Source organism: Podarcis muralis, chromosome 10 (assembly GCF_964188315.1).
Source record: "Podarcis muralis chromosome 10, rPodMur119.hap1.1, whole genome shotgun sequence".
In the NCBI taxonomy this organism is placed as follows: domain Eukaryota; kingdom Metazoa; phylum Chordata; class Lepidosauria; order Squamata; family Lacertidae; genus Podarcis; species Podarcis muralis.
In genome coordinates, this window is record NC_135664.1 from 60828774 (window position 1) to 60847815 (window position 19042).

At 43.6% G+C, this 19042-nt stretch overlaps 1 protein-coding gene across 2 annotated transcripts in view; it reads left to right on the forward strand.

Moving 5' to 3' along the window:
• Positions 1-19042, forward strand: part of PTPRO (protein tyrosine phosphatase receptor type O) — a 131649-nt gene that overhangs the window by 89459 nt on the left and 23148 nt on the right. The window contains exons 13-19 of one of the 2 annotated variants that reach the window (XM_028745896.2): positions 723-862; positions 7111-7243; positions 7736-7856; positions 9808-9876; positions 13058-13141; positions 14432-14467; positions 18919-19000. In XM_028745896.2, coding sequence (XP_028601729.2) covers positions 723-862; positions 7111-7243; positions 7736-7856; positions 9808-9876; positions 13058-13141; positions 14432-14467; positions 18919-19000 — 665 coding nt within the window. The remainder of the gene's footprint in view (positions 1-722; positions 863-7110; positions 7244-7735; positions 7857-9807; positions 9877-13057; positions 13142-14431; positions 14468-18918; positions 19001-19042) is intronic. The other variant, XM_028745897.2, reaches the window with a different exon arrangement.

The window sequence follows — 19042 nt, forward strand, 5'->3', positions numbered from 1 at the left end:
GAGACCCTACCTCTCTGCCGGCTTATAAACTCTCCTCTGGTAGGTTGCATGCCCACAACCTAACGACTTTCCTGCACGGAAGTCATCATTATTCTTATTAACTTTGAGAAATTGCTTGTCAAAATCTCCTTCAAATAATAACCCAAGGAAGCCGGATATCAACATGAGAAAAAACCAACTATGTGAACTTTCAAACGTAAAATTAAAAAAATGACACCAACTTTTTCCTTGGGAAATGATATAAAAATTCTGAATACGATGGGCTTTTGAACAGTCAAGGGTTGTGCATCTTAATGAGCTTCCTTAAATATGGCACACAATCTCATTTTGACCATCTCAGACACGCAGCAATCTTAGGGTCAGACAAGCCAAGAAGAGAAATGTGTGGTTCTAGCTCCACAAAATAACAGCTTCCGGAACCCTCTGTCAAAAGTTGTGCAAATATCATTTATTTTCCTAAAGGTGCACACACACACGCCAGTTAAGACTCGACTGAAAAAAGGAAATGAAGCAATAACTGAAAATAGGGAAGAGGGAGCAGCCCTCTACTTAAGGGTGTTTCTGTTTAAAAATTGCCTGTTTACTGCTGACAGAGCTTTGGGAAAAGTAAAAAGCATCTCTGTAGAACCACTAGAGAGCTGGTTCTTCAACTGGTTCTGCCTGCCACATCTTCCCGTTGGATTTGTAAGATACCTCTGAAGTTACTCTCCTTCTGACCCCAGACCCAGCTCCTCCGAGGTCACTTTTCGCTGTGAATAAGACCCAGACATCTGTGACTCTCCTGTGGGTGGAAGAGGGAGTCGCTGATTTCTTTGAAGTCTTCTGCCAGCCAGCTGGTTTGAGCCAAGACACAAAGATCCAGGTATGTGTTTTCTTCTTTTTCAGGGATGTTCTACCTCCTCTTGTATCTCGATGGTAAAGATTTGGGAGTGTGTTTTGTCCTCCGCATTTACGTTATCTTCTCCTGTTTGAGACTCTGACAATAACCAACATGGTAGTTCTCAATTCAATAGTGCAACCCCAGTTTTGGCTGATTAATAAATGAAAGCTGTCCTACATGAGCCCTTTTCAGGTGCTGAGATCCACATGTTCAGGGAATCCATCAAGTGGGATGGGGAACAGGACAATCCCTCTGGCAACACTCTTAGCTTTTTTTTTATAGATATTTATTAGAGTTTAACAAATACAAGAAAAACATAAAACACACAATAAAACAGAAAACAAAAAAATTTACTAAAAAAAATAGAAAAGAGAACAGAAACATTTTAAAAGTCAAAAAACATTTTTAAAAAAGGAAAAGAAAAAACCCATATTTTCATGTCCTTAACTTTCATCTGCTTATTTCCTTGACTTCCTCACTCCTCCCTCTTTGTATTCCAGTTCAGTTAATTATTTCAGCAAGTCCTTTCCCTCTTTCTCAAATTTAGTTCCATAATTCATCTTTACACAATTTAACCTAAAATTTTACACCTTGCCCATAATCAATCTATTTTAACTTAATTCTTAGTGACATTTTTACTAAAGCCAAATAGCATCTTTCCAACAACCTTCTAACATTCATTAATTTTACAGTATTTCTGTAAATATACTTTAAATTTTCCCCAATCTTCTTCCACCGACTCTTCTCCCTGGTCTCGAATTCTGCCAGTCATTTCCGCCAACTACATGTAGTCCATTAACTTCAACTGCCATTCTTCCCGAGTAGGTAGATCTTGTGTCTTCCAGTACTTTGCAATAAGTATTCTTGCTGCTGTTGTGGCATACATAAAAAAAGTTCTGTCCTTCTTTGGCAACAATCTTAGCTTTATGAGAGTCGGGCTTTAAAAGAAGATTGTACAGGTTCACTGGGGAATCATGCTATCCGTGGCTACGAGCCACGATGACTATGTTCTACAACTTCTGAATACCAGTTGCTGGAAAACACCAGTAGGGAGGGTGTTGTTGGACTCAGACTCTGCTTGGGGGCTTCCCATAGGCATTTGATTGGCCACTGTGGGTCTTTGGCTTGATCTAGCAGGCTCTTCTTATGTATCTGAATTCAGTTCAATCAGGAATTGTGTACCATCAGAGCTACTGCTCACATGAGAGCCTCTGCTGCAATACAGCTATTGGTCACAATTTCACATGTTCAACTTAGTGTGTGGCTCGCACTGTGGCCAGAGGGGTGTGTCAATGTCTGTGCCAGTGTGACTCGCTAGTGAACGCCCTTCCCTTTCCACATGCTCCTTGAGAACACCTGAAAGGGATATAGTTTTGATACTTTTCTGATTCCCTCATTATACTAGCACTTCAGGACCAATGTTGCTTCACAACATGAATGTGTCCTTAGCTAGGAGTCCCACCAATTGACGTTTTCATTGGCCTATTCAATTTGCCTCCCAGCTATTAATCAATGAAAAGGTAATTCCATAATGTGCAACATCCAGCCCTATTTGTTATATTTAAATAGTTTTGCATGTTTTCAAAACTGCAACACAGGTGCCTTTTTAAGATCCTAACAGGAGGGTGTGATTTTCCTGAAGTGCGACATAGTTTGGGGATGACCAAATGCAAAGGAAAACAGGGCTCCTATATCTTCAGTGCAGAAAGGGGGAACTGGAATAGATGCATCTTCTTGTGCAAGCGTGAGAAAGGGTGCTCCAAAATGTAATTCTCTCTTACATCTAGGAACCAAGGAAGCTGCCTTATACTGAATCAAACCACTGGCCCATTTGGCTCAGTATGATTGGCAGGGGCTCTCCAGAGGTTCAGAGAGGGTTGCAGGGCAGCTGCTCTGCCACTGAGCTACAGCCCTTCCTTGGCCACAGCGCTTCTAAACAACTACTCAAGATATGATGTTGCGGACTCCAACTCCCATCAGCACTAGCTGCCATTGCTATTGGTGAGGGATGATAGGAGTTGTAGTCCAAGACTTCCACAGGGAGCAACTTTGATGACACCTGCACTATAGGGTGCCCGTTTACATATCACCAAAAAGGGGGACACCTATTTGCATAAAATTGAATGTGTTGATGCATGTGAACAGTTGCAAACTTGGGTATAATTACTATAATTTAAAGACAAATTCCATATATCTCACCACAGTGGCAATGGCTGCGACCAGGTGAGCTGTGTACCTGTTGCTTCTGCTGACAAAGTGCTCGTGGTCGATGGGTCTCTTTGAGAGCCTTCTTGCTCTCCCTTCTTGAGGCTGTTTTATCCTTAAACACGACTTGGAGCGGAGATCCTGCAAAAGGGAGGACTCCTTCAAATAGAGGATCGTCCTTTAACAGCCCTTCAGGTAGATGAAGGTCCTCTATAAAGCACGACACTCAGCCACTAGTACCCAGAAAGAAAATCCTTTAGTATTTTCGTATCCACCAGTTTGGGAATCTGCAGCAAAGCACAATTCATTAGGAAGGAAGCTCTTCCCTTTATTTCAATTTCTCTGGTTCTGTTACAAGGGGGAAAGCCTAAGGGTTTTCCCCCATGGGAGTTCTGGCTTTGAATGCAAAAGGGAAAGCCAGCAATAATATGTCAGAGAGGGGGAAACAAACTAGTTACAGTTTGCACCCTTCATTAGAACACCACTTCTTGTTTTCTTCGTCACATCCACACTGTGTATTGAAAGCACATGACTTCCACCAAAGACTCAGTTCCTAACCTGGTGTGTGGTAGAATTAAGGCATAGATTTCTTTATTTTAATAACTGAGTTATAGAGGTGTTGGTGTTGGAAACCAACAACAACAACAACAACAACAACATATTATTATTTATACCCCGCCCATCTGGCTGGGTTTCCCCAGCCACTCTGGGCAGCTTCCAACAAAATATTAAAATACAGTAGTCCATCAAACATTAAAAGCTTCCCTAAACAGGGCTGCTTTCAGATGTCTTCTAAAAATCTGGTAGTTGTTGTTCTCTTTGACATCTGGTGGGAGGGTGTTCCACAGGGTGGGTGCCACTACCGAGAAGGCCCTCTGCCTGCTTCCCTGTAACCTCACTTCTCTCAGTGAGGGAACCACCAGAAGACCCTCTGCGCTGGACCTCAGTGTCCAGGCTGAACGATAGGGGGTGGAGATGTCCTTCAGGTATACTGGACCAAGGCCATTTAGGGCTTTAAAGGTCAGCACCAACACTTTGAATTGTGCTCGGAAACATACTGGGAGCCAATGTAGGCTGCAAAGAAAGGCTGAAAACACATTAATCATCTTTTGTTGATATACTTTTATGATATACTTTGTTTCTGCTCTGGTATAAAATAATTGTATTTCCACAAAGGTCAGTAAAAACAAAAGCACACCGAAGATTCTGGGTGGTATGAAAAAGTAGACAATGGTCATTTGTTGATGATCTTCCTGAGGCTTTTCTCCTGTTGTATCATCACAATTTTTGGTTTCTATCTCTCTACGCTGCTTGACCCTTCTAAGGGTACATTCAGATGCAGGGAATATTATGTTAGTTTTTCTGATTGTAATGCAGCACATTTCTTTCACATTGTAGTTGCATTATGGAACTGCGGCTTGTTGGCTGATATATTGGCAGGTCACGCCAAATTTCATTCACTCTGGTGGGTGTGGTGTGGCACGAAAGCAAACACCAATGGACAACATCACTGCTGTTCCACCCTGTGTGCTTCCGTTCCCCCATGATTCCCCCCATAAACACAGCAGGAGAGAACAGCATGCTGGGAAGGCGCCCCAAATTGTGACTTTACTTCTGCGATTTTGGGGGTTTATGGGGTCGCAAAGGGATTATGTCTGGAGCCAATTAACATGGAAATGAGCCATAAACTTCCACTAGATTCCGCTAGATTTGTGGCTTTTAAATCCTGTGAAAGCTCAAATATAACGTGGAAAGTAACAGGTAGGGGAATATCTGAATGCAGCCTCAGAGGCCTCTGCTGAAAGAAAGACTTTGCCTCATCTGCTTGCTTCATCTAGGTCTAGGACAGCATCTCTTGCTTTTGCCACGTGCTGGCATGAGTCACGTCACTCTTTCAGAACTGGTTACAAAGCCAGGAAGAAACAAAACGGTTCACAGAGTTACTATGACGAAATTGTTGATTTGTGCTTGTGTCATGATTTGGTTTTATCGCCTTCCTGCACGGCATGCTGTCGTCAGGAACGGAAGAGCTAAATTCCACATTTGTCTCTGTCACATGTTACAGCCTTCCCAGGACTGTACAGAAAACAAAAGAATTGCCGTGAAAATCCCTGAAACAAGAAGTAATCAACTTTAGAATTAAATTAAATAACAAAAATCAAAAATTTAAGGAAAAATTAACCTAGAATTAAACAAAGACTTTACGAGATGCTGGCTACAAAATTCATTTCACTGAACTAATCAGTTTCCTCAGAAGGAAATAAAGAATTTTATAAACCTTAAATGATTTTAAGTGATATCAAACAAACTCAAGAGCAGGGCTGAACCACTTCCTTGAGTTTACAAAAAAAGGTATAAAAACCTCAATGACAAGTTTTAAACATAGCCCTATTTAAGAGAACATTATAAACCTTAAATGATTTTAAATGATTTCCAGCAAACTCAAGAGCAGGGCTGAAACGCTTACCTAAGTTTACAAAAAAGGTTTTGAGAAAAACTTACAAAGGAATACGAGATAAGCTGTTTAAGTTTCAAACAAACTCAAAAACAGGGCTGAAGCGCTCCTGACTGCTGATGTTAAAGACTGATTACATGTTACAGACTTCCCAGGACTGTACAGCTTGAGAATGCTTTGTTGCTGTCCCACACTGCTGCTATCCATAACTTTAGTTTAGCGAGTTGTTGTGCTGCTGTTTTTAAGGGTGACAATATTTGTCGGATTTGATATGTTCTTTTAATCTCATTTGTTTTTCTTGCAATCACTTTGCGGCTTGTGCAAAGGCCAGGATATAAGTTATCCAAAATGAGGACATAAGTACAAATATGTAGAGGTCTGAATGGTGTGGTTTTCCATGCAAAGCTGGAGTTTCAACACTCGCAAACCTATCCTTTAAGTGGGACGGTGTTGGCTGGCCACCACAATCTCTTGTGGTAGGAATCCCACAGTTTAGCCACGTGTGAAGATGTGCTTGCTTTTGCCCATCTTGAATCATCCAACATTCAACTTCATTGGATCACCTGGACTTCTAGTATTTTAAGACAGTGAGAAAAACCTCTCCCTGTCCACTTTGATGTAAAAATTGGGTTTTGGCTTTTGCTGCCCAACTCTGAGTCCCCTAAGTCGATGATTGATCAGAGAAGCATGCATGGAGGCAAGATCCAGTGGAAAGCAAGGCAGATATTTATTTTTCTGTTGAATGGGACCTTGAACAAAAGTGTGCAAGCACCTTTAAAGACTTTGGACACTGCCCAATCCCCTTAGCCAAAGACCACCCCAAAATCATCATACATACATCACAGGAAGGCCATCTGCCGCAGAAATCCTGTCTGCTAGGATACCTGATAATGGTTGTTGATTGCATTAACCTGGGCAGCCTGGCCATTCTTTTGTAATGGGTTAATAATTTAGCTCCTGAATCCAGGTCACAGGCCTATTCATACACAAATACTCCCATAAGACAGGATTTGTAAGCGAAAAGACAATGAGAAGGCTTTCCCTATTTGCCTCCCTTACTGCAGAGGAATATTTGAGGTCATTGGGAGATTCAAAATGGCTTCAGGGTTGCTCTCCTGTACTATTTCAGACACATGGTTCATATATTTAGATATGTGTGCATTTATGAATATTTATTCTATATTTGAGACCTTAAAATTCTTAAAACAACTTTCTTCACACTCATTTTATAACCCTTATCATGTGCACTATTGATTGCTCTAAGAAACCCCAAACATTGCACCCTCTCCTCATAAAGGATTTCATGCATGTCTACTCAGAACTAAGGCCCTCAGCGTTAAATGGGGCTTGCTTCCTGGTAAGCCACCCGGCATCTGTCATGAATGCTCAGTTGAGATTCCTGCACTGCAGGGGGTGGGACTTCATGACCCTTGGGGTCTTCTCCAAATCTATATTTCTAAGCACATACAGGAGTTTAGCCTGCATTTGCTTGTGGTGGTGGGGAAGGCATATAATAATCGGAGTGATCACTAACCACAAACTCTTTCCTTGCCTCCCCCCCTACATTTAGGAGCCTGTTACGGTCTCTTCGCACGTAGTGACCATCTCCAGCCTCTTGCCTGCCACGTCCTACAACTGCAGTGTGACCACCTTCAGCCACAACAGCCCCAGCATCCCCACCTTCATTGCTGTCTCCACAATGGGTGAGCAGAATTCCTTTGATTCTTCACTCACTAAAGACGGCCATAAGGCAAGGCCCTGTGGAAAATACCCCCCCCCCAAAGGTATTCAGAAGATTCCTGCATTGCAAAGGGTTGGACTTGATGACCCTCGTGGTCCCTCCAAGTCTAAGACTGAGATGTGGCAGAAGACCATATTAGGCAAAATGTACATTCCTAAGCATTGAGTTATTAGTCAGATGCTACCTTTTGGGGTAGCATTAATGGGCATGAAATTGTCAGTTGTTGAGCTTATTATTACATTTTGCCCACCAGGAAACAGAGAGTACACCATTCGCATTTTTTGGGTCAATTGCCCATCATTTTTTGTCATCATTTTTTAAAGGACCCCTGTAGTCATTGCGGAAGTGCTCTCGGAGAAACTATTATATGCAGAAATAATTCAGGATTGTTGTCTTTTCCTTAGCATGTCTTAGTATCGTTCCTTAACCTGGCTCCTCCTCCTTGCATTTTCAGTTACAGAGATGAATCCCAACGTGGTGGTCATCTCTGTCCTAGCCATCTTGAGCATCCTTTTGATAGGCCTGCTGCTGGTCACTCTTGTGGTCCTTCGGAGAAAACACCTGCAAATGGCCAGGTAGGTCAGCTTTGACTTCTAATGCCAGTGATGGTTCCTAAATGGCGAATGAAGCAACCGTGTGCCTTGCTGAACTAGGGACTTGGGCCACTGCCTATCGCTTACACAATGAGTGGTGATGACCACCAACTGGGATATCTTTTAAAGGGGATTGGACAAATTCATGGAGAATTTTCCCCAAAGCTCAGTGGCTTCTAGCAGTGATGTCGATGTTCGACCTCCACCTTGGAGGCAGTATGCCTTTGGATTCCAGGAGAGGGCTCTTGTGTTCACGTCCTGCTTTCCACAGGTATCTGGTTGGCCACTGTGAGAACAGGATGCTGGACTAGATGGACCATTGGCCTGGTCCAGCAAGACTCTTCTAATGTTCTTACGAGACCCATAATTTATATTATGATGAACCATGCTCTATGAGGAACAGTTGAAAGAGCTCAATAGGATTGTAACTCAATGAGAGAGCATCTGCTAGGCATGCAGAATTTCAGTCCCCAGCAACTCTAGGTTGTACGCCTCTGGGGGTGAAGTCAAATCACTGTGTTAGCAGTACACAAGTGACCTCCCTGGGACGCAAGCCTGAGCAGTGTGTATGGAGGTCCTGTGCTGCCCAGACAGGCTAGGCAGTTTGTGTGGATACCTCCAGTCTTGCGGTTGGAATGTCTAGGTTCAGAAGACCTCAGATTCCAGATTTGGATTGGGCTGAACCTGACCTGGGCAGAAGGGAATTGGATGAGCTGACCCCCTAGAGCTCCTTTCAAATCTAAAATTCTATGGTTCTGTATGGATGCACCACAGCTAAACCAGGTATTCTCCTGCAATATGTTCACCTCTTAAGTGATAAGCAACAAGTGGTTCCCTTACTTACACATATCCAAATGAATTAACTAATAAGCAATTGGTGATTCCATGCGCCACTGCAGCAACCTTGTTTGCATGACCTTCACCACCCCTGAAACTCCCACCCTTTGTCCAAGGACTGTCCTCATCCTGGTTGCCAAGTTAATCCCATCACTGATTCATTCTGCAAACATCTATCAATGAAAGCCTTGCAGAAGGATTAAGACTCCCTATTTCCTTACAATTTCCATGCACACTGTGCATAAAAATAATTTCCTCTTTCCTTTCAAGGTTAACAAGGTATGTAATTGCATTTCAAAGCATCACTTTGATAGAGAAAAAAGGGGGGGTGTTAATTGGTTCTCCTGCAGACATGGTGTTTTATTAAATGGGATGTATTTGATGTACTGTACACATTTCAGGTGAAACATGTGCACTTGGAATAGCAGAACTCTTTTAAATTGGATTATGTCTGCTTGGCTCTTATTTATAGCTACAGCTGTTCTCCAGGTGATGCTCACCATCTTTTTCTGTTCCATGACCTGGCAATAAATGCAATGCTCTTCCTTGAGTTTGCTCACCGGTACAAATGCAGATGTTACAGAACAGAGGAGAAATATTGCCGGCTACCAAAGGTTGCAATCAGATCTGCTGACTCTTAATTGTTCTGTTAACCAATTTTGCAATTGCTGGGGAGAGAAGGCTGGAGCAGCACTGCGACACTCAGTTCTCTATTACATCGGGACGTGGCTTCCTAAACTTGGGTCTCCAGCTGTTTTTGGACTGCAATCCCCATCATCCCTGGTCTTGCTAGCTAGGGAGGATGGGAGTTGTAGTCCAAAAACAGCTGGGGACCCATCTTTGGGAAACCCTCTACCATGAAGGGGAAGAACTTGAGAGATTCTCTGATCTCTCTTGCTCTGTCTGGTTTGACTCTTAACCATGCTTAATCAGAAGTCAGCCTCGCTGTGTTCAGTGGGGGTATATTTTAGTCATGGACAAATTTATTGATCTAGTAAGAAGGAGAGAAGGAAAAGACAGATCCAGGACAGATAAAAGATAGTGAGAGAGAAGGCCGATCTACCAATAATTACTTGAGGTCTTCTTCCAATACCAGGGAATGTGGAGCTGGAACCTTTGTGAACTTTGCTTCATTGGAGAGAGATGGAAAACTGCCATATAACTGGTAAGCGATGCCCAAAGCGATGCCCTTACATTTGCCTGGCTACTTCTCTTGATGTGTATTGGGGGGGTTTTTTTGGCCCTAACTCTAAATAATGTTTGCTGTGAGATAGATATTGCAATTCAAACATTAACAGCTGGATCCCACATTTTAAATAGGACGTACATTTTATATTATTTATTCATCTGTATGATTTTTACCCCATTCTTCCCCCAAAATAAATAAAAATAAATAAAAAAAATCTTGAAAAAGATTATTTAAAAAAACTTAGTTCTCTAAGGTGCTACTGGACAATTTAAAAAAATTTTTTGGAAGCAGGAGGTCACCAGTCCCTTTATTTGCAGTCACATCACCTCTGGGAAGCAGCCCTAGAACAGGGGGTCCTTTTTCAGACAAAATGTTCATTTCCCTCCCCCACAGCCTTCCAGAGACCACATGGCACTGAAAAAACTATTTATTCATTATCTAAATAAATTTCCGTACTGCCTTTTAAGTACAAGATTCTTCCCAAGGCTGTCCATATAGCAAAAGAGTACAGTACACCTAGAGCTTTCCTTCACCGTCCTCTTTGACCACTTTAAGCATTGCATTTCATTTGATTGAGGTCATGCCTTTCATCCTTAGCTATTTCCACTGAGAAACTGCAACGCTCAAGCATCTGGTTATGTGAGTCAGGGAAGACAAATGCTGCTTTTTCTTCCCCTGGACATATAATCTCCCATAGCAATAAAGAGTCCAGAAAATCTGGTCAATGAATGTGCTATGAGTTCTGCAATGAGAAAAATGCTTAAGGGATCATCAGTTAGTGCTCTTGTTCACCCATGAAACCCATTTCTTCCACACTGCAGGTGTTTTGTATACCAAGCCTGGTGTCTCCCATATGATAATCAAGGGGGTTGGACTAGATGGCCCTTGGTACCTCTTCTGTCTTTCTATAAATATTGGCTGAGAGAGAGAGCAAGGCAGAGAGACCTGGATGACTTTCTCTTCAAGGACTTATTAATTTAAAACCTATTTAGACCCACAGATACCTTTGGAAGTTCCCTCCAAGTCTTTCAGCCAGTACAAAGTAAACGTGCTTAGGGTCATGTCATGAAATCCTAAACATGTCTATTGAGATGCTTCCTCCTCCTTCTCTGCTTATAAATACCTCCTGCTAGCTACCGCTTCTCTGAAATCCAGAATCCTAGGCAAGGCCTGTAGCTCAGTGATAGAACGCCTGCTTTGCATGCAGAAGGTCCCCCAAATTCAATCCCTGGCATATCCAGGGAGAGCTGGGAATGTCCTCTGTTCTGTCTTGGCTGCGAACGGAGGGACTGTTGTGGCGTCCAGTCCGCTTCCAACCTGCTTCTCCCAGCTACAGCTGAGTATCTTGTGCAGCAGTGTTCCTGTGTGGAAGGAATCTCAGCCATGCAGTAAAACTCTCATGCAATGGCTTTTATTCTATGAAGCTTTATTGTACAGCAGCAAAGCAACAAACAGGAGTTAGCGAAGGCATGATTCTCCTGTCGCAGCCAAAACAGAAAGTAAAACGTTCACATCACAAAGATGTGAACATCCCCCCAGTGACAGGACATCATTTCCCTCTGAGCTGTTAATCCTGTAAGCTCTGGGTATCCTCACATCCTCAGTCTGAACTCCTGGAGAGCAGCTGCCAGTCAGTGCAGACAGTATGGACCAAAGGTCAGACTTGGTCTACAGCATCTTCCTCTGTTCCTGTCTGATTAGATCTAAACCTGTAGCCCACTCTAGAGGGCTGAGGAGGAACAGTTGTGGTTGCAAGCTCCTTTGAGATCCCTCATGTTTGAGCAATCCTGGTAACCTTGAAATACAAGAGATTTGAAAAAATCAGTTCAGAATATTATTATATTATATTAAGATAAAGGGACCCCTGGCCATTAGGTCCAGTCGTGGCCGACTCTGGGGTTGCAGCGCTCATCTCGCTTTATTGGCCGAGGGAGCTGGCGCACAGCTTCAAGGTCATGTGGCCAGCAAGACTAAGCCGCTTCGGGCAAACCAGAGCAGCGCACGGAAACGCCGTTTACCTTCCCACCAGAGTGGTACCTATTTATCTACTTGCACTTTGATGTGCTTTCGAACTGCTAGGTTGGCAGGAGCTGGGATCGAGCAACGGGAGCTCACCCCGTCGCAGGGATTCGAACCGCCGACCTTCTGATCGGCAAGTCCTAGGCTCTGTGATTTAACCCACAGCACCACCCACGTCCCTATATTATTATATTATATTATATTATATTATATTATATTATATTATATTATATTATATTATAATTACTCTCTCATCTCCTATTCTGAATTGTGAGTGCCCTCGGGCGGTTCCTTATGCATTGATTAGCTCATCTGGTAACCAGCTTTGGCTTACCGTGATGTGCAGATGATACCCCGGATATCACCATGTGAGGCATGTGCTTCCCCCAAACAGTGGTAGACCCCAAAACCATGGGCCAATCAGTTAAAGGGCTGGTATGGGGAGCAGGCAGACGGGAAGGTATTTTGCAGATTTTATGAGGTGCAGCCGGCTGGCGCAACTGGCAAAATTGATTTGATATGGCGCCGAAGCAAGTCTTTTGATGATAAAAAACTTCCCAAACTGAATGAAAGCCACCAGGAGGCCCTGTAAATATTGATGCAGCTAATGAACTAAGCGGAAACCAACCTTTATTCCCTCTTTGAGCTCCCAGAAGCAGAGAGCCCTCCGCAGCAATCATTAATCCTCTTTTCGGGGGGCTTCTCTGATACGGCACCAAAGGCGGAAGATCAAACGCTCTAGCTAATTAATGATCCAAGCTGGAGTTACGCTAACAAGGAACCCCAAACGCAGCAGCCCAATGCTATGAATTTATTTGAGCCTCTGGGGTCACAAGAGGGTCCCTGGGGAGGTTTAAAAGGGGATAAGATTGTGGGTGAATAGTGTGGGGAGTAGCTGGTTGACTCCACACAGTGTAGTTGATTGCTGCATCCCTGCAAACAGGGACCAATTTCTCTTTTTCATTATATAGCCTTGACTATGCCCATGGTCTTAGCTAGGGCCTCTGACATCCCTACCTCTTCTTCCAGGCTGTCTGTCTAGATTTTAACATGTGACCTATTGATCTCTTGCTTGTCATACTAATCCTCCTGACTTCAATTGTTAATCTCTCTGCATATTATCTATTAATACTCACAGGCGTAGGAGTGTCTTTGCTTTCCTAACTCTGTTGCCTTCCTGCCTATGGACTGATTATCTCTTGGCGTTTTATATTAACCCTTGGTAAGTCTGCATCAAACAGCTTGCTTCTTCCTCGACTGTAACCAAAATGTTTTCATTTCCTGCTAGGTTTGCTCAATCTGTGTTGAATATGTTCTCGGCGTTAAAGCGGAGTTCAACTCTTGAAATACAAAAGCAAGAGGGAACTTTGCCCCTTGCACACATTTTATGATTGGGTAGGGAGGAAATGGGGGGCGGGGCGTTGCACATGCCCAAGAAACTTCAGGGTTGTATCAGACAAAGCTGTTCTGTTTGCAGAAGGACTTCCACTTGCACAGCGGAACTTCTCCCAAAGAGCAAATCTGGGGCACACACAGTGACGAGAGAGAAATGGGCAAGCAGAGGTCCTTCCGTGAATGGGACAACATCGTTGGATACTCTTGCCAACAGGGGGTGCCAACTGGGGGCTCCTTGGTTGGTGTTGACCCATGATGGCCTTTTCAGTGGCAGTAAACATCCCTGTTTACTTGGAGATTTGATGGCCTAAACGCACTGTTCTTGGAAAGCCTGAGATACCTGGTTTTGGAAATCTGTAAACTGTTTTTAGAAAGTTAGAAATAAAAGTTTTATGATTGATACATTTGCTGCCCTGGGCCGCTATGGGGGAAAAGGGCAATGAATGAATAAACCCTGCATACTTTGCATACAATCTGTGAGATATGGCTAAACCTTCACCCATCCCTGATGTGACTAGTATCCAGCAGTTTCTTTATAGGAAAGCAAATGTCCTTTCAGGTTATATGCTCATTATACATTGCCTGTTCCAAAAGGACAATGGTTCTCTCCCCTCCCCCCCCCATTAACCGGCATGCTTTTAAGATCTGCCCAATTTTAATCATTCAGTTACACAAATGAACTAAATATGTCTGCCGTGTGCAAACCCCTTGACCCGTGACCTCTCTTGATGTATGCATTCTATAAGCTAATGATGTATTGTGTTTGAAAAACACTATGAAAGCCTTGTTAAAATGTGCCTTCGGGGCAGTTCTCCTAACTGGTGGTTCTCCGAACATCTGGTTTACAGCAGCTGTAGTTATTGCAATAGCTCCTTTAATAAACCGGGTCCCTACTAGACGCTCAGCTTGCATATCTCTCCTGATTCCATTTTTATTTAAGGTTTTGTTCCTTCACCTGGGCATGAACCAAGGAGAAGTGGCTTAGAAATAATTTCTTACAACGTTGTGTGTCCTCAAGTGTGTGTTAGCAGATTTGTTTCACGGCATTTGATTAACGCTGTTGCCATCCAGAAAATGGCTGTCAAAAGGTAACCGCAGCATTCTCTTCTTCTTTCAGGAGTAAAAACGGACTGAAGAAGAGGAAACTGACCAAGTATGTCCATTTTGTAACACTTAATGGAAATGTCATTGTTGCCCTCATGCGTCTCTTCTCAACAGGGGCAGGAAACCCTTTTTAACCCCAAGGGCTATATTTCATCCTGGGCCACATTCTGGGGGCCACATGCAAGCGTGAGCAGGGCCAGAAGCAAAAGTGGGAGGAGCAATGGATGAGGCTCAGTCAGTAAACTGTGGTCCAGCCACACAAAACTCAGTGGTTTGCTACACACACACACACACACACACACACTTGTCAATCCTTTGCTTGTTTGTTTGTTTATACCCCACCCATCTGACTGTGTTGCTTCGGCCACTCTGGACGGCTTCCAACATATATAAAAACATAAGAAAACATTAAACATTTTTTTAAAAACTTCCCTATACAGAGCTGCCTTCAGATGTCTTCTAAAGGTTGTATAGTTACTTATCTCCTTGGCTCGGGGGGAGTGGTATAACTCCATAACTTCCAACATTTCTCCGATGAAAATAGGGGCGTCCTAAGGAAAGGTGAGACATTCCAAGATCAAATCAGAAACCAGGAAAAGCTTCTGTAAATCTGAGATTGTCCCTGGAAAATAGGGTCTGGAAGGGGCTCTGGCTTAGACAGTGTCCTGAGAGCTCAATAAAGGTCTAGAGGGCCACGTTTAATTGATTAATTGATTGATTAAATTTATATAACTGGACTTTGGGCCTGAGGTTCACTACCCCTGCCTTACAGACATCTATCACTGAAGTGAAAAGGGACCAAGTCCCCCCTTTGCTAATGCTTATGCCGTATGGAACTCCTATATATTGAATCAGACTATTGGTCTAACTGGGACACAGGTGGCGCTGTGGGTTAAACCACAGAGCCTAGGGCTTACCGATCAGAAGGTCGGCAGTTCGAATCCCTGCGATGGGGTGAGCTCCCTGCTCGGTCCCTGCTTCTGCCAACCTAGCAGTTCAAAAGCACGTCAAAGTGCAAGTAGATCAATAGGTACCACTTTGGTGGGAAGGTAAACGACGTTTCCGTGCGCTGCTCTGGTTCGCCAGAAGCGGCTTAGTCATGCTGGCCACATGACCCGGAAGCTGTACGCCGGCTCCCTTGGCCAATAAAGCGAGATAAGCGCCGCAACCCCAGAGTCGGCCACGACTGGACCTAATGGTCAGGGGTCCCTTTATGGGTCCAACGATCAGAGCCAGGTATGGGGAATCTCTGGCCCTCTGGCTGCTGGACTACAACTCACATCATCCCTGACCACCACTGGCTGATGTGAACTGGAGTCCAACTATGTTTGGTAGTTTCCTGAGGTCTTGTGGGGAGGTATTCTTCAGCTCACATGAAGAATACAGTAACTATCCATATACATCTTAATTTAAACATACAAATCATTTTAAACCAATGTCCAATGATGAGAAGAGTCTCTAGGGCAGGGGTCTGCAACCCGTGGCTCTGGAGCCGCATGTGGCTTTTTTACACCTTTGCCGCGGCTCCGGGGCGGATACTAGCGAGGGGAGGAGGCACATTGTGCGCCCCGACACTCCCCACTGTGGCGGGCGCTGTACTGGCTGTGACGTCGCATGGGGGCGGTGCGTGCATTAGTCACGCACCGTCCCGACGTCACCTTCCCACCCACTATCAGATCGGAGGGCAGCGGCGCGCATGCTTTAAATGTCGCAATGGTTTTGCGGCTCCCAGGTTTTTTTTTCTTCGGAAACGGGTCCAAGTGGCTCTTTTTGTCTTAAAGGTTGCAGACCCCTGCTCTAGGGTGTAAAAGTGGGTGAAGGACTTACCACGCATCTTTGCTGACAAATCGTGCTGCCATTTTTATTTTACCCACAATGCCACAGGGTGGTGGAACTTCTCAGACACTGCACTGGGGGAAGCAAAGCTAGCAGTTACAGCCACTGGGGGCTCAACAGGTCCCTCAGCTCTGTGTTTTCTGGGTTTTCCTGCCCGAGGGTCCTCAAAACCCAAATATGTCACTGACTATTACATTTAAGCAAAACAAAATTGTATGTGCCTGCTTAATCTTCGCCACAGATATTGCACGATAAAAATGTTCCTGGCTGGCAGAAAATTAGGCATTAGGGAAAGATCAATTATCTCAAGTTTACAGTCCTGACAGGGTTTGCCTTTCATTAACAATGACAAAATGTGAAAAATCTCAGCAAGTATGTGTTATCAGTGCCGTTCCCCTCTCTCAGCACAGCGCTCTAATGGCAGTTGCTAATTATGCACTGGATCATTAATGCTAACAGGTAAACAGGAGTAATTAACTGCTGATAAGAGACAAGTTCCTTGGGGTTTGCTGCTTCAAGGAAATGGGGGGAAATGTGTGTATATGCTTCACTATTTGCTAATTGGAACATGAATAATCAGGCGAGATAAAGTTGTTTGCCTCTTCTTCATTATTCAGAGTATAAATCTAACAAATTAAGGCAAGTTTCCACAGTGGCCCTGATCCAGTTAGTTATTATTGTCTGTGTTTCATTGAAAGTAACAACTAAGACCCAAGACCAGTGAAGTCGTAAACCTGTTTTGGGACTAGATATGTAAGAAGGCATAAATTTTCATTCTGCTCTATATTTGTTGCCTGCAGCACTGCTTCCCATCTGCTGCAGTTCATGGTCTGCCAAAAATTACATTATTCCTCTTTCTGTCCAATGAGGTGAAATTATGAAACTTACGTCATTTACGTAAGCCATTACATACATTATGTAAATTGTGGTGTTGATACATTATTCAACCCCAATTATTTCAATGGAAAGGAAGCACAATGCAAATTGTGGTGTGTGTGTGTGTGTGTGTAATAATTATGTACCATTTGCAAACTGAAAGCAACAACAGTGAATACCGGTGATTTAACCACGTGAGCCCCTTCCTGAAGTGTCAGGTGGTATAGTCCAGACACAGTTTTGCCACTTTATCTGCAGTTTGTAGAAAGTAGGCCTCACTTTAATTGGATCAGGGACAATGTGGGGTTTTTTTTATAGTTCTGTTGCTGATTTTCTGATAAAAGGGCTTACAAAGCTGAGACAAAATTGTGGGAAATCAAAAATATGGATGGTTTTCAGATTTTACCCTTTAGATTTTGACATCAACATTTGACATTCCAGTTTCAGAGTCAAAATTTGACATCAGTGGTTCACAGTTTCTCCGTCTGTCTGTCAGCAGGGTGCTTATAGTTGGGAAGAATGAAACCATTAGTACAAATATCACTAAATGCTGTTGCAAGTCCATTGTCAGATACTGTCAGATATTGATTGTGGCCATTTCTGATGCTGTGAAATGTCAGCTGTTGTTTGCTAGATCATGTCAGCCTCTTGAGTGCTACAACAAATTCATAATTTGATGTCCGATGCTATAGTATTAGATATTTGCACATGTGGGTGACATTTAGAGGTTTTGTGCTTTTTTAAACGGAAGGGAGAGCTGGATATTTTCAGCTTCAGTTTTAAATGTTGGCACTTTCTAAGTCAGCCTCCTAAGAAACCTCACAAGATTTGACGGTGTGTATTTTCTTCATCCCTAGAAATAGAAAAATAAATTAGACCTGATGTTAAATGTATCTTCGCATTTAAAATGTACTTCTTAATAAATGGAATTAGCATTAGCTGTGGGGCCACTGAGCATTATGGGAACTGCAGAATGTGTGAAAGGAAGTCTGGTTGGCACATAACTCTAAGCCATGGTTATAAACCACCACCTGAACCTGGCCCAGCCGCTTAACCATGGTTTATTAACCATGAAGAAACCACACATGTTAACCATCATTTCTACACTGGCTGGCAGTGACTCTTCAGGGTTTTGGACAGGGGTCACTCCTAATCCTACCTGGAGATGCTGGGTGTTGAGCCCTTCTGTCACTCAGTTTTAGCCTTTCCTATATCTAGAGATGCGGGTGGCGCTGCGCGTTAAACCACAGAGCCTAGGACTTGCTGATCAGAAGGTTGGCAGTTCGAATCCCGGCGACAGAGTGAGCTCCTGTCGCTTGGTCCCTGCTCCTGCCAACCTAACAATTCGAAAGCACATCAAAGTGCAAATAGATAAATAGGTACCACTCTGGCAGGAAGGTAAATGGTATTTCTGTGCACTGCTCTGGTTTGCCAGAAGCGGCTTAGTCATGCTGGCCACATGACCCAGAAGCTGTACGCCGGCTCCCTCGGCCAATAAAGCGAGATGAGCACTGCAACCCCAGAGTCGGCCATGACTGGACCTAATGGTCAGGGGTCCCTCTACCTTTATATCTTTATTCAGTGAGGTTTTTTTTGAGTTCTCCCCCTCCGCTTTGGAATGCCCTCTTCAAGGGGGTTTTCCCTGCACCAAAGCTACTTTTCTTTAGGCACCAAGGGATGGATCTATTTTTATTCATCCTCTTTCTTTCTCTTTCTTAGCTTATGAATATCTTATCTGGTTTCCCCCTTCTGTTTCGCTTGTTACATGCTATATCTTTGTTTTCAAAGCCCCGTCCAGCTGGATGATTTTGACAGCTACATCAAAGATATGGCGAAAGATTCCGATTACAAATTCTCTCTGCAGTTTGAGGTATGTCCTGACGCGGATATTGGCTTGCTAGACGTAACTCAG